The sequence below is a fragment of the Geospiza fortis genome, unplaced genomic scaffold (genome assembly GCF_000277835.1).
Source record: "Geospiza fortis unplaced genomic scaffold, GeoFor_1.0 scaffold130, whole genome shotgun sequence".
Lineage (NCBI taxonomy): Eukaryota > Metazoa > Chordata > Aves > Passeriformes > Thraupidae > Geospiza > Geospiza fortis.
The window spans coordinates 11,869,982-11,894,119 of NW_005054300.1; the positions used below are offsets into that span (position 1 = coordinate 11,869,982).

General features: G+C 47.0%; 1 protein-coding gene across 1 annotated transcript in view; it reads right to left on the bottom strand.

The window, feature by feature from the left end:
- Window positions 1–3,380: 3,380 nt before the first annotated feature.
- PDLIM1 (PDZ and LIM domain 1) overlaps window positions 3,381–24,138 on the bottom strand; it is a 31,874-nt gene continuing 11,116 nt past the window's right edge. The window contains exons 3-6 of the mRNA XM_014309923.2: window positions 15,069–15,259; window positions 8,575–8,729; window positions 5,531–5,648; window positions 3,381–3,913 (exon numbers count right to left, since the gene is read on the bottom strand). Coding sequence (XP_014165398.1) covers window positions 3,727–3,913; window positions 5,531–5,648; window positions 8,575–8,729; window positions 15,069–15,259 — 651 coding nt within the window. The 3' untranslated portion in view covers window positions 3,381–3,726. The remainder of the gene's footprint in view (window positions 3,914–5,530; window positions 5,649–8,574; window positions 8,730–15,068; window positions 15,260–24,138) is intronic.

The window sequence follows — 24,138 nt, forward strand, 5'->3', positions numbered from 1 at the left end:
CTTTTAGGTGTTATTTAAAAGCTGCAGTCTTGGAATTGCAGCTGGAGCTGTCACAGTTGCAGTTGTGCTCATTAACATGGCACAGATAACACAGAAAAAAACCCCTCTACCAACTCAGAGTTCAGAAACCAGTTTTCATTCACTTCATGATCATAATTATTCTATTGGCCTGATAGAGAAGGGAATCTTAGAGTAGCAAGAGATATTTATACTTACCTCTAAGGGAACAGATTAATCTGTTAATGAGTAAGCTGACTTTGATCATTGCCTGGTGAAAGCCCTGTTTTATTGGTAATTGCTAAAGACAAAAGTTTCTAATTTTTCTGTTCAGTTACTAATTACCTTGAATAATACAAAGTCCAGCATGTGCCTCTCCTGGGGATGGCTGAACACCTGCCTGCCCATGGGAAGGAGTGAATTCATTCCTTGTTTTGCTTAGCCTGTGTGTATGGCTTTTGTTTTCCCTATTCAACTATCTGTATCTCAACCTAATTTTGTTAAAGGCAATAGTAAGTGACCGCTGCTCCCACACAGCCTACATAACTTTTGAAGACTGATCTACCCTGCTTAACCTGCAATATGGTGCAAAATTAAAGTAATCAGTGTTAAAAATTATAGACTGTGCTTTGTGCTGTGCTGCCTACCTTTGTGAGACACCTTCTGGCAGGATGCTCACCCACTCAAACTGCCCAACATGCTTCACATAGGAACCTTTTATGTGATAACTTCTAAAGCAGGCAGCTCAGTGTGGTTGCAGGGCTATTTAACCTATTTTGTTATTGTTGACAGACTGCAGATGCCAACTGTTTAACTCCTGAGTAATCTGGAAAGTCAGACTACAATGAACACCTCAGTTGTCAAATATTTTGCCCTACATCATAAAAGATAAATACATTCCTTTTCTCAGCCAGCCACAGCAGAGCGTGATCAAAGACCTCAAGTACCAAATGTGAATTTCCTCGCCTAACCCATTCTCAGGTAATAAATTGGATCAACTCTGGTATCCACTTTAGAAACCTGTTGTCATTATAGTGCATGAGTTCTATTATCATTATATTGCAAGGGTCCCATATTGCTGGAGTTTTGTACCTCTTTGATGTTTCTTGTAAGCAGCTCCTCTAGGCACTGACTCTTCCTTGTCCTCACAGTAGCCAGCTGACTCCAGTTCCACCAATCCACTCTTTTATAACAGTTTTCTTATTGGCTGCAGGTGTGGCTTGTTAACATCAGGCCTGCTCCTAATCTTTAGTAATTGGTTCAGCTGCAACTCTTTAGGGAATAAGATTACATTCTATACCACCTTCATTTACCCATACTGTATTCCCCTACAGAAACTTACACTTCCAGACTACTCCACAAATCTTTGGTAGTCCCTGCGTCCTGTGCCAGCCCCTGCAGTCAGTGTTGCCAGTTGTGCTGCCAGCCTGGCTGCAGGAGCTTGGTCGGTGACAGAGCCCATGGCCCTGCACAAAGCAGGGCTTGTCACCCGTGTGCAGGGTGGCACTGGGTGGGAGGGCAGGGAAATGCCAGGCAGGGCCAGGCTCTGATGCCCTTGCCCCCAAAATCATGAGGTTTTCTGGAATGAGCGCTGTTTTGCTGACAGACGCTTGTGTACAAAATAATGTAGTGACTTTGTAGGCACTGGAGGGCTCAGCCCAGGCTCTGGGGCTGGGACACAGAGCTGCAGATGGCCTCAGCTGCCAGCATTTCCCTGGGGGAGCCCTGAGCCCCCAGCCTGCTGAGAAAGCAGATGGTGTGGAGCAGCCACAGTCCCACTGCTGGGCAGGAGACTTGGTCCACAATACAGCCAGAGCAGTTTTTGCCTGCAGGGTCATTCCTTCACCCCCACAGGGTCTGTGCTTCCCACCACTGCACCCCCTTATTGTGCAGTCCCTCCCGCCAACACTGCCCCACACAGAGCCTTTCCCTATGGAAGTGTCCTGTGGAGAAGTGAGAATTAATGCACCTAAGCAGTAGTGAGGGGAGACATCATCCCAGCAGGAAAAAATCCCTCCGCTCTCACCTTGAAAAGAGCTGCTTGTGTTACTCTGGAGTTTGTGCAGGTGTGTGCTGCTGTGTGCCAGCGGCCCAAAGCCAGGCTTTTCCCAGGGATGATCCAAACAAAGTTTGCTGGTTGAGCTACAGCAGCCTCACTTGCTTGCCTCTGCCCATAGAAGGAGCCTGAGAGGATGAACTAAATTTAGCTGGGTTGGTGAATTAGTCCCCTGCCCAATCTGCCCAAAAGCTGCACTATCTGAACAGCAGGAGGCTTATAGGCTTGGTGTCAGGTCAGCTTTACCTCAGATGAGGATTGGGTTTGGGGTTGTGGTTTGACCTTCGCTGTTTTGGTTTATTAGCTTTTCGTTGTTTGGATTTTTGGTTGGTTTTTTTTTTTTTTTTTTGTTTTTTTTACAACACAGCTGTGCTGTGGTGTGATTCATTGTGAAGGAGAGGAAGCACAGGGTGCAGCAGTACAGCATTGGTGAACACAGACAGGACTTTCCAGGGCAAGGACATGACCCTGTCTGTAGCTGTTTAGATGCACCCACTAACTCCAGGGACCCTATGCTGGCCACAGAGGGCCTGTGTGCAGCCACAAACCCACCCTGCTGATTTCAACCACTGGCAATCTGTTTTAAAGGAAACATGACACGTCTTAGAAACCATTTATTTTTATATGATTAAGAACAGTCATCATCTCACTTAGAAGTGTGAGAGAAATAACCACTGCAGGCCTCTGTTCTCTACACAGGTTCTGCTCCTTAGGCACCATCAGCCCTTTGTCCAGGGCATGAGGGGCACATGCACCCCTCCCCACATCAGCCCCCAAAGGCACCTCCAGGAGCTGTGCACAGCAGCAGCACGAGGAGCAGGGTGATGCCTTGGGCAGCCACATGTGGTTCCCCCCAGGGGGAGCCAGAACAGGGACTGTGGCCACTCAAACCTTCCCCTCTTCACTCTCAGATTCCCTGGTTTCCAGCAAGTATCATGTGATCATTTTTCTCCTAGAGCTCAGTTTGTGATTGTGGGGAACAAAGGGCCATCTGTGGTGATGCAGTAGCAGGAAATGCTGCCGTGCCCAGTCCCATCATCATGAAGCAGTGTTGGACACAGAGGAGGCAGCTCTCGGCTGCCTTGCACTGGGCACAGGCCACCAGGCTGCTCTGCAGCTTGGCTGTGCCCTCCTGCCCCTTGCTGGGTGCCAGCAGGCAGCTGCTCACAGCTCAGCTGGCAGCAAGACCGGCCTGACTCAACTTTGTAAATCCCTCCCACTATTCTCCAGGATAAACGCAGCCATGCACTGGGCACCTCTTCTGCTGCATGGCATTCTGGGAGCCACAATCCAGTGCACAAGGAAAACAGCAGAAAGCAGACACTTCTACCTTGTGGATTCACCCCATTTATTGCAGGCAAACGGATGGCAAATAACTAGAACACAGAAAAGTTGTAATCTGACTTTGGCCTCTGATTTTCCTGTGTGATTGGCAGCACAATGAAGGAGAAAAAAAATGTTTATTAAAAAAAGTGAAAGAGAGGATGAAAAGAATGTTGAACAATTAGTGACATCTCATGTGAACAGATGGAGGATTAATAATGACAAGGAAATTCAAAGCCATGCCTAACATTCCTTATTGCAAACAAGATTCTGCAGGGGGTAGGGATAATGCTCTCCAAGGAAAATCAGCAGAGGATAAATCATCCCCACTGGCTTTGTGAGCAGCACGTTTACTTTGGGAAGACGGTGACCACCTCATAGCCCTCTGGGGGAATCACCCGTTCCCGCGCGTGCTTCTCGCAGTAGATCTGCTCTCCCACAAAGAAGTGTCCTTTCTGCTTGAGGTTGGTGCCGCAGTCGCTGCACACGTAGCACTCGGGGTGACGCTGCTTGTCCCGGATCTTCACAAACATCCCTCTGGGGAGGAACCAGCACTGCTCAGTGCCCACTGTCTCCCTCCTCCCCAGCCACCTCCCCCCCAGCCCAGATTTCTTTTCTGCTCCTGACAAGTCAAAGTATAGGCCCTACCTCTGGTCAGGCAAATGTTAACAGCACTTTTAGAAGCCTAACATGTGCTGGCATGGAAACTCTCCTCTAGGAAATGTTTCCCAGCATTGACCTGTGTAAGTTACAGTCCTATCACCTGTGGTCAGAAGAATTACTGTGTTGGCAATAGCTGGTGGCTGCAGACAGCACAACAGCATTCAAATGCCCAGGATCAAATGGCAGGCAGTAGCTTGACCATCTGGGGAAGCAAAGTCCAGGTACAAGCCAATTGGATGGCAGAACAAATGCAGAAATGCAGGGATGAACACTGCACAGCCAGCACTGCCCTTTTGCTAGTGCCCGATGTGTGGGAGAAGCACAGACACTAGATCCTTGTTTTAACTTCAGACATGGCTGCTTGGGAGCTGCAGTGAACAGATCCAGCCAAATGTGGGCAAGGGCTTACTGAAGACTTCACAGCTCAGCCCAACAGATGACTAGGAAAACTACAAAAACTACACAGCAGTTTGTTAACTACCATCAGCCCCAACACAACAATTTTCCAGTATTATTTTGTTCCAGCAGCCATCTCTATTTTCTGTAATTCATTAGTTTTGAGTGCTATTCAAGGCCTTGTGCTTTCTCTCCAGACCTACCCAGCTGGTTGAATAATTACAGGGTTTGTCTGTGATTCATATTTTACAGGCTATGCATTGCCTCTCTAATGAATCAGCTGGTCCAGATGCTCCAGGCATTCCAGGACCATGCAATCACAGTGCAGCGGGTCTCAGCAACAATCTGATAACCTGTGGCAGGCAGCATCTGAAAAATCAGAATTCTTCCATGACAATGCAGGTTTGGCTACCAGTACTTGACTGCTGTGTAGTCAGCTGTTAAGGGTGTTGCAGAGGAAGAATTTGAAGAATTTGAGGTTGAAAAACAGAGCAACTCTAAGACATAGTTATTCAATGCTGGGTTCCCCATGTGGTTGCACTTATGATACAGCAGGTCTGTATCAAACACAAACCCCAGGTCTGCTGCAGTTGGATTTTACCCACATAAAGACAAAAACAATATGTCTGCATAGACACAGTGGAGGTGTGAGGTCCTACAGGAGGGTGGGGACCAGAATGCAGCTCTGCAGTCCCCACTGCCTCTGACCACCAAGGCAAGTCTCCATGCCACGCCTGGGAGCACTGAGACAGGAAATTCATTAAATACACAGGCCCTGAATGAAAAGGTCATTTTGTTTCCAAATGGTGTAAACAGATTTCAGGTCAGCCAAACACTGCAGTAACAACTGCCTCAAGGTTTGAGTCACAGGGACTTGCTCTGGTTTCCACTGATATGAATCTGTAGATGGAAACCCAACTCCTGCCTCACTGTAGGGACCTGCAAAGTTAGTGTTATAAAAGCTGGTGAGAATAAACGTGCCTTGAGTCTCCTGGATGCACTGATGTGGGTAAGTGAGGCTGCTTGGGTGCATGACCTCAGCCCCTGGCACAGGCATGGGCTGCTCACCTCAACCCCAGGGACAGGCTTACTTACACAATGCCAGATCCACACTTGTCACACATGGGCAGCTTCTGGGCATTCCCAATCGATGAGGCCACCTTTGTGGTAGGGGCTTTGACGCTCCTAAATCCAGATGGTTTAGTAGGGTCTCCTGGGGGTGGAAGGAGAGTGCTTCAGAGCATGCGAGATGCGTGGCTTGAGCCTGTTCCTCCCAAGCAGGTGCTCTGCTCGGGGCATTATATTCTTTAACCCCAGCTCTGAGGCAGGGATTCATGCATGGAAAGTGGGCAGGGATTTAGGGATGTGTGGGGAGGAAGGAGAGGAGGGACACAGCTGAATCTCGCCCTGGAAATGTGAGGGCTTGAGATGGTGGGCAGTCAGAAGAGATTATTTTCTCATCTTAAAAGCCCATCAGACTTCAGCTGATGTGTCTCACATGCACAGATGCAAAAAGCAAAGCAAAGCTTGAGCCTTGGCAGCACTGGAGTCTGCCTGATGTGTCCTGATCACACAGAGTGAAGCTGATTCCCAGACTCGAGCTCAGAAAAAGGTGGGTGTTCTGTTGGAACGGCTGTCAAAGCCCTTTTCCAATCTGTCTGTTTTACAGTGGAGTTCGTTCCCCCAAGACTCCTGGAAGATTTTGTTAACAAACTCCTCCTTGCAGAGCCCTGGGACACTGGGGGTAACCTTGCACTCCCCTGCTGTTGCATAGCGTGCTCCAGGTATCTCCCTATTGCAACTTCTCTGGGGCACGGAGCCCCTTCTCTCCTGCAGGGCCTTTGCAGGAGACATTGTGCTGACCTGGATGCCTAAATCAGCAGAGGATCCTAGATGTGGGATACGAGGCAAGCCTTTAAATATCTGCAGGGAAAAAGGAGCCTTTTATAAAATTACACCAATGATGGGACTAATCTCATCTACATGACTTTTCTAAGGGGTTTGACACCAGTTAACAAGGGAAGGAGGCTGCTGAGACTCCCATGGTATTTCACCAGAAACGCTTTGGACTGTGAGGGACACTGATGAAACCCTTCAGACCAGTGTCAGACCAAGAGCACACTTCCAGTGGGCATTCCCAGCACAAGGGGCAGAAAAACCCTCCAAAGACAGACCCTGGTGACCAGCCATGTCAGGAACTCACCACAGCCCAGGGCAGCACCACTGACAGAAGAGGAAAAGGGGGGGAACTGCCTGCCTCAGCTGTGGGGCAGGTGATGCTGCACTGGTTTGCCTTTAGGGCAGCCTTCAGCTCAGATGTTTGCACCCAGCTCTGTGCAGATGCTGGTCCAGAGGTGCAAGTTCCCTAGCCCTTCACACATGGCAAGAGCCACCTGCCCTCCAAGAGCAGCTGCAAGTGACTGTCACTGGGAAGCAAGCAGCAGCAATCACATTTTCAGACTCTTCCATATCACTTCTGTTCACTCCCTTTGCCTCAGCCAGCACTTTGCTCTTATCAGCAACATCGACAACACGTTTTTAAATCTCTCCTAATCAAACACCCACAGGAGCTGCGGCATGTTCCACCCTGCAACACTCTCCACTTCTGAGCACAGGGTCAGGCCTTAAAAGACCAGCCATGGTGCTTCCAAATAGCCACATTTGACTGCTGTGCCCGGCCCAGGCTCCCAGCTGGTGTAAGTCAGTGCAGCCCACACAGTCAGCGATGCCCCCAGGGCCTTGTCCCAGCTGGGCATGGCTCACAGCTGTCATTCCCAGGCCACTGCCTGGAGCCCGGCTGGGAGAAGGAGCCACCCAAAGTGCCATTTATCACAGGGAATGCCATCCAGTGTGCCATTTATCACACTGAACGCCATCCAAAGTGCCATTTATCACACCCAGGATCTGAGTCGCAGCAGTGTGTGTTTGTTTGCTGCTGGCTGAGCAGCACGGCAGGCTGGGCCATGGAGCATTGTCAGCTCACTGTGGAATAATGCCAGAGCCTATCCCAGCCCCCTGATCGGGCAGGCAAACCTTGTGCCAGAGAATCCCAACAATGCTGCAAATCTTCAAAGAAAGATAAAACAGAGAGGCTTTTGCTTCTTATCTTCTTCAGCACTACTAAGCACAGGGGAGGACCTTGGCTTCGTGAGAAGTCCGGGCTACTCCTTCCACGCAGGAGCTGAACCCTGAGGGCAAGCTGCAGACACTCAATATTTAAAAGATTCTTTCAGGTAGGTATTTAAACAGCATATTAGAGACTCCATGATCCTGGTTTCTTTCTTCCTATTGTTTCCTTATTTCCTTCATGTTGCTGTTTCCCTACGGATCCCTCAGACCTACCAGCACTTGGCTGATCTGTTTCTCTTTGTGGTGAATATCTCAGCACCAGGCTTTTTTTGGATTAAACTGAACATACCACTGCCAAGCTAATAACACAAAAGACTGGCCTGAGGACAAAAACAAAGGTCATTCTTGGAACTCTTTTCCCATTCATTTATTTTATTTTATTTAAGGGGAGAAGAGAGCATGATTTATCTCCCAAATAAGTTAATTGGCTTTTTATCTTAAACTCTATAGCTCCGAATTGTACAAGTCCAGACCTAAGATCAAGAATGCCAAGAAGAGCGAATTTTCAGAGGTTAAAAGCTATGAACTGCTCGCTGTAACCCAGCTTCTATATTTTTACATTCAGCTGCAGAAGGGGATACTTTTTCTTGTGTCGGGGGATGGAGTTCAGAAGCAATAGGACCCACTGAAGAGCACTACCTTGTGATGCCATCCAAAGTCTTGACTCTAAGATGGTCTTTAATCAGTGAATACTATCTTAAAGGGGCAAAACTTTAGAAACTATAGGAGATTTTGTTACTTTAAAAATTCCTTCTTGATAGCTAAATGTTGCAAGTGTTTATTTCTGGACTGCTCTCCTAATGATTAAGCAATGATAGGGACCCATAGACACTGAAGCTAATAAATGAGAGAATATGAAGGGATCAAATTAGTGACAGGGTCTGTAGGTTTCTGTAGAAGCCACCTACACATGCTACCTTGAACAATCAACAGCTAAATGGAAAATAAAGTTTTAAATGCTACTCAACCCAAAGAACAGCAGAGGGGAAGAGCTCAGATCAGGTACTCACCTTTCTCCTCTGACTCCAAGATCTCTTGCAACACAAGAAATGAAGCAGACTGTCTGGGTGGCTCATTTGACTCTTGATTCTCCTGCAGCATCTTGTAAACCTCAGATTGTCTGTCTATGGCAATGCTGCCTGGGGTCTGGTTATGCTGATCTAAACTGAGGAGAGAACAGAGAATCCTCTTGTTAAATGGATGAAAACTAAAGGCAATCCCTCTAGCAGGACTTTCATGAGGCATCACATGACTGAAGAATGAATGTGCAAAGCACACGCACGACGGGAGGCCACGAACACGGAGGTGCTGGATGTGCTCCGGGTGGGACCGGCATGCTGGGCTGGGCTGTGCCCACGCTGCTGTCAGCAGCTGCTCGCTGACTGCCCCCAGCCAGGGCTCTCCCTGCTTCACAATTACCAAACACTCCAGCAGCTAAAACCTGCCCAGGAAATCACAGCTCTGTCAACAGGAAAGTAAAGAATTCATGTGCTGGGATGGGAATCCCACCTAGTAGCTGTGCCATCCATGCATGTTCCTTGCATGCATAAGCCACCTTACGCTGCTACCTTACACCACTGTGAATCTCAAACTAAGCAAAGTTTATTTCGTTAAAAAGAAATCTTTGCAAGTACCCTATGAATTGCTTGTAAATGTCACCTTCACCAAGTAACAGCTGGAGGGTTTAACTAGAAGATTCTCTGATTGGAAGTAATTTAGTCTGGTTTTCAAGTGAGTGTTACTATTTCCATTTTCGAGGTGGAGCCCATTTACAGTAGTTTACTAAGGCTAAGCCCTCAGGGCAGCTACCCTGAGGTGCTGCTGCCACCCCTCATGTCATGAGGGACTTGCATCCTCGACTTAGAGCCCAAGGTGCTTCAGGGGCAGCTTTTCACAGCACAGGGTCATGGAAAAGGTGGTCATTGTGCCACTCGAAGGGTCTTTGGGGAATAAAAAGGAGCCTGGAGGCAGTACCTCAGATATACTCCACATGCTGTGGGTAGAGGATAGGCTTAAACTGCAGGAGAACATTTAGAATATCCCTTGGGAAAAGCTTTCCAATATGTCTGTTAACACTGAAATACCAGAGGAGATGGTTGTGGACAGGCAAGGAACCTCCAAACGAATGGATTTGAAAATAGTCTGGACAAATATACGGTGGGAATTATTTAAATCAGTGGTTTAAATTGCCAAATGAGGGACTAAGGGATGGACTAAAGAACACAGGAAGTTCCTGCCTGCCTTGTGTTCTGTAGCTGCAGCAAAACATATACAATAAAATGAAATAGCTGACAAATCTCCTCTGATAGCTCAATTCTGTAATGCAGTCTTATAAATGTAAATGGTCTACTCGGTTTCACCATACTTGCACTCTGTGATGGCATGAAAAGCACATAAACATCCTGAAGTTCAGACTAAATTGCAGAGGAAAATCTTTTTCTCAAGGAGGCAACCGCATATTTTCAATGCCAATGACCGATTGAGTCATCTGGGAGTTACTCTACATAATAAACTCTTCAAGCATCAGAAGTAAAATCATCACATGAGTTATAAAATGCTATTTCCATAAAAAGGATTTCATAAAATGTTTCCATCTTTAGCAATTTTCAGTGGAGCAGGAAGCACATTAGACATGCAAACAGTTGAACCTTTGAAACCTGAATCTCAGTTACTGGAGCTTCTTACCCAAATAAAAGAATTATGTGCCTTATATTAGACAGTAGATGTCCCATGCTCTACATTACATTCATCTCATGTAAACTCATATACTACCACTGCTGTATCTACCCATAAAAGCATTATGCAAGAAGGCTTTCACTGCAGTTTGCATACTAAGAATGTTTCAATAACATGCATCCAAAAAGCAGAGGCTAAATAATCTTAGAAAGCATTAGAGTCAAACAAAGCCATCACATTTCAACCATGCATTGTGGCAGTGCATAACATACAGATCAGCTCTCCCAGGTACATACCCTATACATCCACTTGCACATACAAGATGTCCAAAAGGCTATAAAAACCATCAAACCCAGATTTGTACCAGCAGAGTAAAATATCTCAAACTGTCAGGGCAGAAGGCTATGCTGCTTAAATGAAACAACATGTCCAAAAAGCATATGTATCTTTTGAAAGGGCAAAGCCACAGGCACAGAAATTGTACCTGCAAGATACTGAGTCTCTGTATGCCAGCTGATTTTTGGCACCTTTTGTTACACAGGTACTTTATCTGCAGCAATCACCAGCAATTGGTGTCCTCTTCCGTGTACACAAGTTCCCTCCTGCAGAAATTTTGTAGGGAACAAACCCAAACACATTTACTGGGTCTTAGACTTACACAACCATTACTGGATCTCACTGCTGTTATCATGGGAAACTCGCAACACTGACTAATACTTGATCACTGAGCCTTAAATATTGGCAAGAAGATAGTAATAAAAACCTTAAAGAAACAGCCTTGCACAGAATCTTCAAAAAGCACAGTTTATTTTTTGCTAAGGGTATTTTACTATTTTATGCCAGCCTATTTTGCAAAGCTTACAAGGGTCTCAAAGCTACAGGAAGGCTCAGTGCTTGGAGCACTCCCTTTTGCCATTAAACAGTTGCTGATGTCTGGAGCTCCTTTGTGAGCACTATCAGCTCTCCAGGCCAGCACAGAGAGCTGGCAGTGGGACCACTCCTGGTGTGCACGGTACTGACTACAAGCCAGAGCACTGACTTACAGCAAGTAACTGCACTGAGTAACAAGGCAGGAGTAAATCCTCAGTCTCCCACTATCCCTTGACTCCCAGCACATGGCAAAGCTTGGCTGTGTGCGTCCGGGGGTGAGGATGCCAGCTTTTCTGCTTTGAAGTACATGGTTCCCAGAAGGGAACTGTGAGCAGTCCAGGAGCCATGAGATCTGGTTGTGTCCTTTTCTGCCCCATGGAAGCCCTGGGATTGACCACTGTCCTGGGCCATATGTCACACATCTGCAAGCTGCTTGGTCAAGAGCAGAAGGTTCACAATTCATCTTTGACTGGACTCCTGCAAGACAGATAAATGTGCTTTCTGTTTCACCTGTCCTGACACTAAAGTCCTTGCTGTAAAACCCAGAGGCTGTCACTTAGAGGCACAGGCCATGGGGTTCCCAAGTACCACAAAGACGACATCAAACAGCACCCAGGCCTTGTGATGCTGAGGTTCACCACAGGTCCTGCAGACCTCAGAGCATGCTGAGCATCCTCCACTCCTTTGGGCAGAGATAGCCTGTGCTGCAGCAACCTCTGCAGACAAACTGGCAGGGTGGGAACACAGACTGTTCCTCCATGTGCCTGATGCCTGCCAGGCTGCTCCAAACTGCTGACTGTTGTCAGCCAAAGATGGAGAGCGTGGGTACCTGCTCCAGCCTGAAATGAAACAAGCCCAGCACACATCCATGGCCAATGAAACAGAAGAACAAAGACTGGCAGCACCTGTCAGTCACAAACAACAAAAGTTATTTCAAGTGCAGGAAAAATACCAGCTTTCAGGATAAAGCACTCTCCTACCCTCAGCAAACCCATCTGCTGCAGGTGGCTCCTCCAGAAAAGCCACCAGGTGCTGTCAAGTGCTGCTGTGTGGGTGTGCAGGGGGCAATGGACATACTGACATGCTAAAAACATGTTTTGGTGTTTCCCATGGTGTTGGGCACAGACACAAGACAGAGAAAGCTCCTGTGAAGAGTCATGCACTGACGTTGGAAGGGTGAAATGTAAATGCTGTTTTCTTGTGACAGGACAATGCCATGAGCCACAGATGGCGACAAGGGACTCGTGGACACCGAAATGCAGATGAGCAGGTGTGCTGAGCTGGCTGCAGAGGCCATGGGCAGGTTACCTGGGGAAATCAGGGCTAACAGAAGAGATCTGCCCCTGCAGGGTGTCCATGATGTTGCTCTGCGAATAGAGCTGCAGGGGAGAATTGAACTGCACGTGCAGCACTTTGAGTCCCGGCACCTCCACTTCCACAGGGCTGTTGGGGCAGACCTGGGCCGCGTGCTTCAGCTGCTCAGGCCCCACTCGCACCTGGCTGGGGCTGGAGGAGGAGCTGTGCCTGCGCCGCAGCTCGGAGCTCTGCAGAGGGTCGTACACGGAGGCCATGGGAGCCTGCATGGCGCCCACCGGCAATGGGCGGCTGCCCGCCCACGCGTCCACACGGGCAGGGGCAGGTGGGCTGTTCGAGGTTTGGTTGGGGTTTACATTGCCAAATTGAGGGCAAAATGCAGAGGAGGAAGAAGGGAAAGAAGAAAGAAATTAATGAAGGGCAAAGCCAAATACTTCAAGCCATCAAGCAGCTGCAGAATACTGTCTTAAGGACACACCACTGAATACACAATTTTACAGGTTTCTGGCTAATGCTGTGCCTCTGGTCTCACACTCCAGGTATGTCCACACAAAAACTAACAAGCAAGCCCTCCACTGATAAGCAAATGCATGGGTTATAAAAGCAATGAAGAAGTGGCAGCAGGGGTTTCATTTTACAGTAATTCCCTGCACACACACTTGTGGTCCCTCTGTCCAGACAAGGAATGCCACCTTCACTGCTGCTCTCCTCAAAGCTAGCCTTGGCATCCTACCGAAGAGTAATCTCACCTCCCATCCCAATCCAGATGTGCTTAGCAGTGGGGCTTCTCTGTCCCCACCTGCTCTGTGACATCAAATCCAATGGACATATTTTCTTTTATTGCTATATGTACTACACCCCTGCATTTATACCACACACCCTCCAAGGATGAAGCATGGACTAGGTCTCCAGTCACATCACCACGTGCAGTGGCAGGATCATGTGCTGGGTTCAGACAGGCTCTGTATCTGCAGGGTGCAGGATGGGGATGCAGATAAATGTCAGGTAAACCCAGAGCAAGGCCAGGTATATACCAAATAACTCAGCGAAACAGATGGGCAGGAATTTAAAGGCAGCTGGAAGATTGTGTGAAGGGAGAACATAGACATCCTGTGCTTGTGCACTGGGGAGACTACACTGGGTTTTTAATGGCAGGCTGAGGTCCCTGGCTCTCGTTGCAAATCAGCAGTAATTCATTTGCTTTTGATGACTCTGTAAACAAAAGCATGTTAGCATCAAAGCCTCATCCACAGTTTTCCCAGCATTCCTTTGAATCTTGCTGTGTTTCAGCAAGGAAAGGATGAAAGAGATGCCATGCATCCAAGATGGAGCAGGGCTGGCAATGGATGCTCATGCTAGGAGGAGCAGAGTAAGCCACAGCCCTAGGAGGAACCCACCTCTTTGCTGACCCCTGTAAGAGAAAGGGATCAGCTACAATTTTCCAGCCAAATCTACCTGGCTTCCAGTGAGCACTCTCACGTGGAGGGGACACCAGAGCAAACTAGGGATGGTATCTCACTGCCAGATGGTCCCATCAGGTTAATGCAATGTCAGATTTCCCTTGTCCTTGCTCTGCTTTTGCCCAGCCCCTGAATGAGGCTGCTGAGTCCACCAGAAGCAAATGAAGAACAATCTGTCACCTCATCTGCCAGCTGCAGCTCTGTAACTGCCTGGACGGGACCATGGTGCAGACTGGGCTGCCAGTGCAAGGAGCTGGTTTCTCTCACAGGAAAGTTGTCAGGCTTGTGCTAAACCACAATCAGGTCTTTGTACCCTGCAGCTGCAGAGGCTGAAGTTACTTTTGCCTCCCCATTCTCAAGTCAGGAATTTAATCAAGTATTACCAAAAGCACTGATCTTCCAGCTTTTATTATAAAAATAACCAAAGCCTTCTAGGCAGTTTGATACTGCTATGCAGAGACTTAGGGCACTTAAGCATCCTGACCGTCACAGCCAGAAAACTTTCAGGTAGCTTCTGGTTTATTACCACCAATGAAAAAAAGGGGAACTTTGAAAATCTAGGATAAAATAATGTCTTTGGTGAGGCTCAGTTGCAAACACAAAAATGAACAGGCTCTTTTAAGGTTGGGACCCTTTCCAATATCATACATAAAATCCCTCATACGGAATGAGCGCTTCAGCTACTTTTTAAAACTCCTGTGAAAAGCAAAGTTAGATAACAAACCACAGAAATATCCAGACTAAGGCAGAGCCTGGCTATGAATCCCAAGCCAGCTGGGAACAGGGATGGGTGTGCTTCCTGCACTAGCTGGTGCCTTTCCTGCCCAGTATGGCAGCGAAGCAGGCAAACACTAACTTTAGGAAGTGCTTGTAACAAGCTATCAGGCACCTGTTCAGACCAGCGGGCTGGTATGTCATGCTGAACGCACGCGGAAACTGCGTCGGTCTCTGCTGAACAAAGAAACACAACAGCATTAATTTCATGTCTGCACCCATGAAACATTCCCCACTCCTCCGAGCCCTGTCCCTGGGAACAACATCCAGGCTTGTGTGTCTTCTGCTCCCGCTGTCCTGAAAGAGAGCTTGCCTTGGTATAACAGACTGGTATCTTTGCAGAGAACTCGTGTCTCCTGAAGTCTTTCCCTGGAGGCCCAGGGAGGGAGGGGGGTGAGGGAGGTACTTACGGCTTGATAGGCTCCAGGGCCCCGAGTGATGTTTTTGTCTCCACCGCACTGTTGAAGGTCTGGATGTTCTCTGAGGAGTAGAGGCCTGCTGGGCTGTTGTACTGAGCAGTGATCACCCTGGGGGCAGAAGCTGTGGCAGCAGTGAAGGGCACTGCACTCCGATTGTGTGCACTTCCTATGTGCTTTATTTCCTGCATGCAAAGGAGCAGAGGCAACAGTCAGAGGTGCTCAGGCATGCAGGTGGATGCGACAGGGCAGCCCCACAGCACTGCAGTGGTGGCCTCCATGTGTGGTCTCAGCTGAGGAGCAGGTGACCACAACCACCAAAGCAAGTGAGCATCCTCCAGATGGCATGAGGGCCCATCCTGGTCGGCTTCAGGATGACCTTCAGGACATTTCATTGTTGACATACCGGCAACAAAAGAGCTCAGAAACACTGCCAGAGCTATTAGCTCAAGGTGCCACACACCTGGGAGCTCCTGCAAGCCTACAGTAACCTACAGGACCAACTTTCTCATGCAAGACTACAGATTTTAAGCATTTCTTGCAATTCCTGAGAGCAGGGTTGATTTCTATGGTACAGTGAAGATGAGGGGCAGAAAGAAGAGAACTTCTCAATGACATCTGAAAATTCGGCTTCCTTTGGACAAGGCAACCCAAAAAAGAAGGGATTTGTCATTACTACAAGTGCTCTGGAGCATCTCTGCTCCTTCAGCTAAGACCAGGGTACACAGCTGTCACTGATGAACAACTTTGGAATTTCTGGACAAGAAAATCCACAACAAAGGTGTGAATTGCCATTGTCAATACAAAAGATTGCCCACAGGCAGCGACAGCTAACTTTCAGCAACTTCTTCAGTGTCAGAACCACAAAATATCACCCAGGTGTTCTGTGTTTGCTGCAAATTGGAGGCTTCCAGCAGTGGTAGTGTATACTTAGAAACACAGGCTACAATCTAATAAGAAAAAGGGCAAATCCAAGTTAAATAAGACTTGAGCTAGGACTCTTCTTAATCACAGGCAGTGCTAACAAAAATGAGAACATTTCTAAGCCCTATCACCAATTCAGCAGGCTGGGAATTAGCAGCCTTCTGGCAGAGATAACAACATCCAGGGCTTATTTCTCCCCAGAGAAGATGCTTGACAAAAGCAAGAAGAAAGTATAATTTGGCCTCACTAGAGCAGGCATGAGAAAGGACTAACAGCCACAGAGGGGGCTGAGATATTGAGGGCTAAGAGAAGGCACCAAAACACGATTTTTGAAATGTTTCAGCCAGCCATAGAGATTGGGCATGGCTTCAATACAGGGCTAACAGCCAATGGCACAGGATGAAAGGGGGCACTTCTCAGCCTGCTGGGTCCCAGCTCTAACCCAACTAGTTCCCACTCCCACTCTAAACAGGCCCTGACTTCTACAGCAATGACGTGAGCTTTGACTGCGCTGTGAACATCTCACAGTGCTTGTTTGATAGAGATACAGTTACAAGATAAACACTCATTAGACAAAAAGTATCACTTAAATCCCCCTACAGATTTTTCTTTAAATCACTTTTTTGTCTCCAGACTTCCTTAGGCAGCTGGCTGGCCTTCCCAGACTGACAGATGGGAGTCATCTCACTTCATGGCATTCGAATGCTATTTATGGCATCAAGCAGAGCACAGAATCCCTCAGAGAAGAGCGGCTTGGATCCAAAAGCCCTCATGAGTTACAAGCCATTGGAAATCAGCAGGGTAGCTCAAGATGTTCAGGTGTGGAGTGACAAGGCTCCTCTCCCACAGCTTTCTGGCAATATGTATGGATGTTAGCCATTAAACTTTCCCACACAGCAAAGGGAAAATGACCCTGGAGTAACTAGCTAATCTCCCTTTGTTGTAATCTCATTCAAACCACATAACAGGACTTATGAAAATAGTCCTTCCCTTGGCAAAAATGTGGATTTTAGCAAAAAAAAAATTACTTTAACCCATACATCAAACCATGGGGAACAGTTATATCAGCACTAAACACACATGGTAGCCCACCATTCAGAGGCCATGAGTGGGAGATGGTTACAGATGTGCACATAAATACTTGGTTTCATGGAAGACCAAGAGAGAAGGTTTAGGCTAAGGGGGGTTATATTCTTAGGTCAAATAGACTCCACACTGAAATCATGTCACAAGATGTGTTGAGGAAACATTTAAGCATTAATCAAGAATGAAGGAAAGTAATTTACAGTTTGGTTGGGTTTTTTTTAAACTCTGGTTTCCTAAGAAAGTAAGGTGTCTCAATTACATACCCAACAGGCACATGGGCATATTGACTCTTTGAATGTGTCAGCCAAGCCAAGCTGAGTTTGCCAGTGATGGAGGCCTCAAGGATCCTTATCTTCCTGCAGGTGTTGAGGCAGGAAGAACAAGGCAGCTACACGGAGCAGGGAGACTGACATCACATTAGTGCCTTGACTCCAAGAACTGCAACACACACTCTGGCACAGAACCCACATAGAAGCTTTTATCCTGCTTTTGGACACCAGGTAGGTTTTCTGCTGTGTAGTAACACCAAGACCATAAGTTAAGCTTTCAAAAGTGCTGGGACAGCTCCAGGAGCTCTCAGGTGTATAGAGGTCACTGGCTAAAAGGGCATTTAACAGTTAAACAGAGAAATTGGTGCAGAACCTGGTGTCTGAAGATTGGAAAAATCCCATGTGGAGAACAGCAGAGAAGGTGAACAACTTAAGAGTATACAGACAAGTATTACAAGAGCAGTATCATTAAAAAGTGCACTTGGATAATCCAAATTCTCCAGCACTTCCTGTTACACCATGCTGTTCTTTCTGCTCAAGCTGTGGAAGGAATTTGCAAAGAACAAGTGCCTTCATGATCCCAAGATCAAAAGATAATGTGTTCTCACTGTCAAATATATTTATCTAGGGATTTTCCAGAACGGCCAACATAGGGCTTGTGCTGTGCAGCAGTTTTGTTAAAGCCCCAGCTCCTGGAGTCATATTTATGTGACAGTCTCTCACTTACTACTGGAAAAAAAGTCAGATAAGTGACACTCCCAAAAACCTGTCCACCAGCAGGCAAGTGGAAAACATTAGTCCAAAAACCCAGCTACACTGTGCATATGTGTGGGGACAGCACCCAGTTTGTGCATTTGAGATGCCTAGGGTTTGCAGCATCTCTAAGGCTGTGGCAATCCCAGGACCAACACAAGAAAAAGGGGACAAGTAGCATTAAACAGCATCCCTGGCTGGAGCACAGACTGCAAGAGCAGTAAGCAATGGTCAGTTTGCAGAGGAAGAACTGGCAGTCACCTAAAAGGACATGATTTTATCCAGTCAGGACATGACCTGCTCTTTCTTTAAGAGTAGTACAGAGGACTGTGATTAATGTTAGATCCCTTCAGAGACACCTTCTGTTGGCACCTGCAGGCAGAACTGGAAGCACTTGCTTCACTCTCCCTGCAAGCTGTGGCACTACCTCAGTCCCCTTACACCGCTCTGTCAGCAGCGAGCAGGGATACCAGCAGTGGTTATTTTGGTCTGAAGCTGGAGTATGGAAGCTCCCAAGCTACCAGGTAGGATATTCAAGGGCATTATTTTACCACTATAAACTGATACCATGGTAGTGAAATTGCTTTGTCTGCACAGACATCAGCCTTGCTCTCCTCCTTCCTTTGCAGGGGTTGTTTCCAGAGGGCCCAGCAGAGTGACTAGACCAAGCTAAACTAGATTAGCAACTGCATGGACTTCTCTACCAGCTGCTTCTTAACTCTCACTTCACTTTGAAATTGAAGCAATTCCTTCAACAGCCTCCTCCCTATCTAAAGCTATCTGCCCATAAGAACAAGCTCAAAATGGCTTTGGAGCACAACCCCATGTGCTCCCGCTGCAAATGTCCCCATCTCACAGAAAAAAGTTATTTTTCAATTCCAAGGACAAACAACATTTGTAGCTTCAGGTCAGACATGCACATCTTCTGCCAGATGAGCTTTCTGGGTGCTGGCTGTTAGTGGCAGCACCCAGAAAGCTCATCTGGGTGCTGCCCCTAACAGGGTGGTCATCTGGGGCAGATGGAACACAGCTGTGCACTGCAGACACTGCAACACAGCCATTCCAGCTGGGTGCTAAGGGGGTCCCACTGCCACCACCACAGCCTGCCAGCAGTGAGCTGCCAGCAAAGGTGCCAGGCTGTGAGGATGGGGAAAGCATCCCTGTGCCAGGGCAGGAAGCAGATCAGCTTTTCCTACTGCACCAGCTGCAGGCTGCGTCATGGGGAATTATCAGGGAAAACAATGGCCCCTTCCTCCCTCTCATATGAGGCCATCCTCAGTGACACTGACGTGCAGGCTGTGAAATCCCCACAGCTACATCAGCTGTCACTGCTGTGCCTGCAACCAGCCAGCAGCTTAGCATGGGAGTTTGCTTCCTCCTCACCTACACTTCCACCACTGGACCCATTTCCACCATTGGGAATGGGGGCATGCAGCTTCAGGGAAATTCCCAGCTGTCAGCGAAGCAGACAGACAGACAGCCCAGGATGAGCTACCTCTATCAGCTGAGCTGGGACCCATCCAGTGGCATAAAGCCATCTGGACACCTTCATGGCCTCATGCCCTTGAGCAGGTTGGGAGCAGACTGGGCTGAGGGTGGGCTCTTGGGTCCCTTCCACCCTGCGGTGACGTGGCCAAGGCCATCCTGTGCAGGGTCTGTATGGACGTCACCACCACCAGAAACAGGAAAAATCTGGAGGCATTTTGTACTCACTGAATAAACTAAACCAAGATGTGCGGGGTCAAGCAGCCTCTCCCTGTTAAGTGGGGTTCTCCTCTCCCCACAGCACGGCTGAAGGCATTCAGCTGGGCTGGGCCCTCACAGGTGCTGGCCAATGCCAGCTGCCACCCACCTACAGCACCCTCACTCCCCTGCCTGCCCCTGCCCCTTCCCAGGCCACCTCTCTGCAGTCTCTGGTGGAAAGAGAGGTCAAACATGGAGCAAAGGGCTGCTTGAAGCCAAACACCACTTTCAGGTGTGCAGTAGTGATTTACAGACTGGCCAGCTCTTGGAGTCAGGGGATTCACTCTCACCTCATGTCACAAACTAAAGAAAAACATAAAAATAATAAAAATCAGCACCCAGACACTGCAGTTGCAGGGAAAAGCAATAGCCCCCACAGGTGCCTGGAGCAGCCAAGTGAACCAGCAAAACGTGCTGCCTCACAGGGCCTCAGAAACGTGGGATGTTTTTGCATTCCAAGTCAGAGCCCAGAAGCTCAGGGCAGGCAATGTTGGATTGCACACCTCGAGAGCCACGCCAAGAGGAAACAAGATGAAACATTTCTCAGTACAAATGTTTACTCAGCTCTAAGAAAACGGGCCCCTGACCAAACCTCAGAGTGTGAGAGCACTCTGGTGCTGTGGGTAGTGAAGGAGAGCAGAGACCAGCAGGCAAACCCCCAGCTTCATCCTCGTCCTTGCAAAGCCACCCAGGGAGCAAAGGCCACACTCGTGACCAGCTGGTGTGTCTAGGGGCAGGCTGCTTGTGCCAAACACACAGCAACAGCTCAGGAGAGGACATCTTCATGGCAAACTCCACCCCATGCTATGTTTCATCAGCTGTGATCACAAGTATAAAGAAGTGCCTTTACTTTCACCTCTCCCTCTATTATTGTTTGGGGTTTTTCAGCTATGGAAGGATTTTTTGCAATGCTTTGAAATCTGATTAAAAATTAGGAAGGGTTTGGGGTTTTGTTATTGTAGGGGGGTAAAACAATAAGACTAGCTTCCCACATCCTCTCCCTCCATGTCCCTGACACATTCCACACCCATGCAGTAATGCCTTTTAACCAAAACCAGCAGGTCGCAATATGCCAGCGCAGTTCCCAGTCCCAGTATTGTTACTTTATATACCTCTTGCTTCATGCATTGCCCACACATGCACAGCCTTATCAAAGGCCAGGCCAGCCACACACCCAGTTTCTATAGCCCCCGCCTGCTTCGTATCCAAGGAAATAAAATACACAAGATGGAAACAATGACATCACTCTGTAAGAACAAGGATGAACACAGGACAGACATTTTTAAGAAGTTTTGGGAAGACAGAAGTGGCTGTCTATTTCCACCATCCTAAAAATACCCTGATTCACCCTCAGAGCTCCTCCAGCTGCTAACCTCTGTCTGAAGGTTATTTCTATTAAAAAAAAAAAAGTCCTTATATTTGAAAACCCTTACTTTTTGTGATTAAGAAGAGCTGAAATATCCATCTCAAACCAAGAGTTTTCTCTGGTATTCCCAAGGTCTGATGTTAATACTTGTCCCTTATTGCAAAGGGAATATATAGTCTGCAGGGAGCTGGATAAGTTTTTGAAGGCAGTCTGGGTATTGACTGTCCTTGAAGCTGGACCCTCTCAGATCTTTCTCTATATTAGCTCACTCAGCAAAAACAGAGACCTGGACCCCACTGGCATCTGTGTCTTACAAAAAAAACCCCAATACAAAATAAAAATACCCAAACAAACAAAAAACCAAAACAGACCCCAGGTCTGACAAGACTTAGCACAGTTAGAGGATACAGAATTGTATTGTTTATTTTACCAAGAGGCAATTCAGCCCCTTGGGTACAATTGGGCCCCATAGGCCCTGTGTGGCCCACGATCACCAGAGGGCGTGGCTGACTTCAAGTTCTGCTGGTCTCTGGTCAGTATCATAAGCATTAAAATTACCGTAGCCATCACATAACTTGTTCTTTCTTGCTGTGACCACTTTTCTCAAGAGACATTAAGCAGAAGGGAGAGACAGACATGTTATTTTAGTCTTTCCCACTGTTGTGAGGAAAAGACCTTGATGGGAAAATGCCACTGAGCTATCAGCCTTAGGATCTGGGTTAGAAGTGCAAGTGAACTAACTGAGTAAATATGCTAAGAAGACTGTCATTTCCTTCCTCTGGTGTTGCCATGAGCACCAAAACAAAGCTAGGTCAGCTGCTGAGCTATCAACACCAACAAGCTGCCGCCCCTTTTGATGAAATGCAATTTTGTCATCACTCTTGCCTCAGTTTAAATTAATTTAGAAGGATAAGGATAATGGCAAGGAAATAATAATAAGACTGTAGCTCTTTCACGGGCAAAGATCAGCTTAGACAATGAAGTCAGTCTTTGGACTCAGGACTTTGGGGAATGCATGGTAGGTTGCAGAATGGCTTTTTATTTTCTAAAGGCAAATAAAAGTATCTTGAATGTACATTCCAAGTAAGGAAAAACACTTCCACAGGCATGATGCAGCATGTCACCAAATATCAGCCTCCAAAAGGATTACAGCAGTAAACAAATAGTCCATTTCAAACGGGGTAAAAAATGTATAAGCAGGGATCTTAAAATACGTAGCTAGTCATAGACAAGCTCTTAAGGACTGGTTCCTGAGACAAACTGAAAATTAGGTTCTTTTGCAAGATTTTTTGCAAAGATTTAGCAGCTACATCAGTAAATATGAAGACAAAAAGAAGGTGGACAAGCATGAAAAACTTCCAAGATACCAAAAGTAGGAGAGGCAACATCTAACAAACTAATTCTAAGAAAGATGGTAATATATCTGAATAAATCAATTTCTACAGCAAGAGTTTTAAAGACTTTTTTTTTTTGAGCCTGAAGTAAGGCTACTCACATGTATGATTTTTTGTCTGTGTTCAAAGGGCTATGTGCAAAGCCAATGAGAACCATTGTCAGAGGACCCTGGACCAGGATTTAAACAAACCACTTGGACTCAGCAAGTCCTATTTTCTTTGGTAAGTGAATTAATAAGTGTTCGGCACTAGACTGTTGCCAAGAAAAGCAAATATACTGTTTTCACTGGCCAGCAAGTTAGAAAAAAAACCTGAACAGCTCAGTTTTGCCTTCAAAGATTCAGCTCTACTCACAGCTTCAACCAGTCATGCTGGAAAAATGATATCAGCATCTTTGTGGTAAAAGTCATAGCAGTTTGCCGTGTTGGTATACACACACATAGCATTTTCTGCACTCTGCTACTGATGATTTGCAGCAGGCCTGGCCAAAACCCCTGATGATGCTGCAAAGACACAGCCCCCGAACGACTTGGCCAACACTTGCCACATGCTGTGGCAGGAATTGGCATGCTCTTCTGAATTCACACTCCAAGCAGAAACACCTCACTACAAATCTCACTTGCTATAGTCAGGTTCTGAAAAAGCAAATGGGAAAAAACTCCCAAACAATCCACCAAACAACAAACCCCACAACCTTACAACTTGATGGTATTCCTGACACTTTGGCATAGCAGTTTAGAATGTTCAGACACTGTTATGCTTTGAGAGTAAATAGGAGCTTGTGGTTTGGAGACATGATGCATCTCCCCTCACACTGCTGAGTTCCTGTCTCAGTATGCAGCAAGCAAAGCCCTTTAAAGTTAAGCCCAGTGCTCTGAACAGCAGCAAGCCCCACTCACATACACAACTGCAAATTATTTAATCTGCTTTAATTTAAAGGAAGGGAATAAGAAAATACAAGATTTATGTGAGTTTAAAGGTTCCTTTCACATCAGGAAATAATTCTTCTAGCATCAGCCATCAAAGGGGTCAAAGCCTAATTTTCAGGCAACCATTGATTCTTAGTACAAGATTAAGACAATGGTCACTGCTCAGAGATAAGCTCTGTAACACAAATTTCTCCACTCAGTTGTGCATCAAATTCTCCTGCTCAAGTGAGTTACAGGTTATTACCAATAAATTCAGTTGTACTATACTTACAAACTAGCAGTATCAGGATATCTATCCAGTGGCCAGAGCCAGAACCAGATCTAAGACTTAGGATGGAATGCCTTCCACCACTAGCATTACTGCTAAATCCTGACCATCTATCCAGGCTGTACTGGGGGGCAGGGGGGGAAATGTGGTGGGGCAGTGAGTGACAGGGGAGTTCAGTAGCAGGTTTCTTGCTGCAGTTAACTACAATTAGTAAGCTACTTTAAAATCCCACCTAGGGCATGTATTGTGCTGTGTGCTTGATTTTATGGCATTTAGCTGAATTCTTGCTAATGGCTACATTGGGAAATTGGTCTCTAGGACTGAGTCTCCTG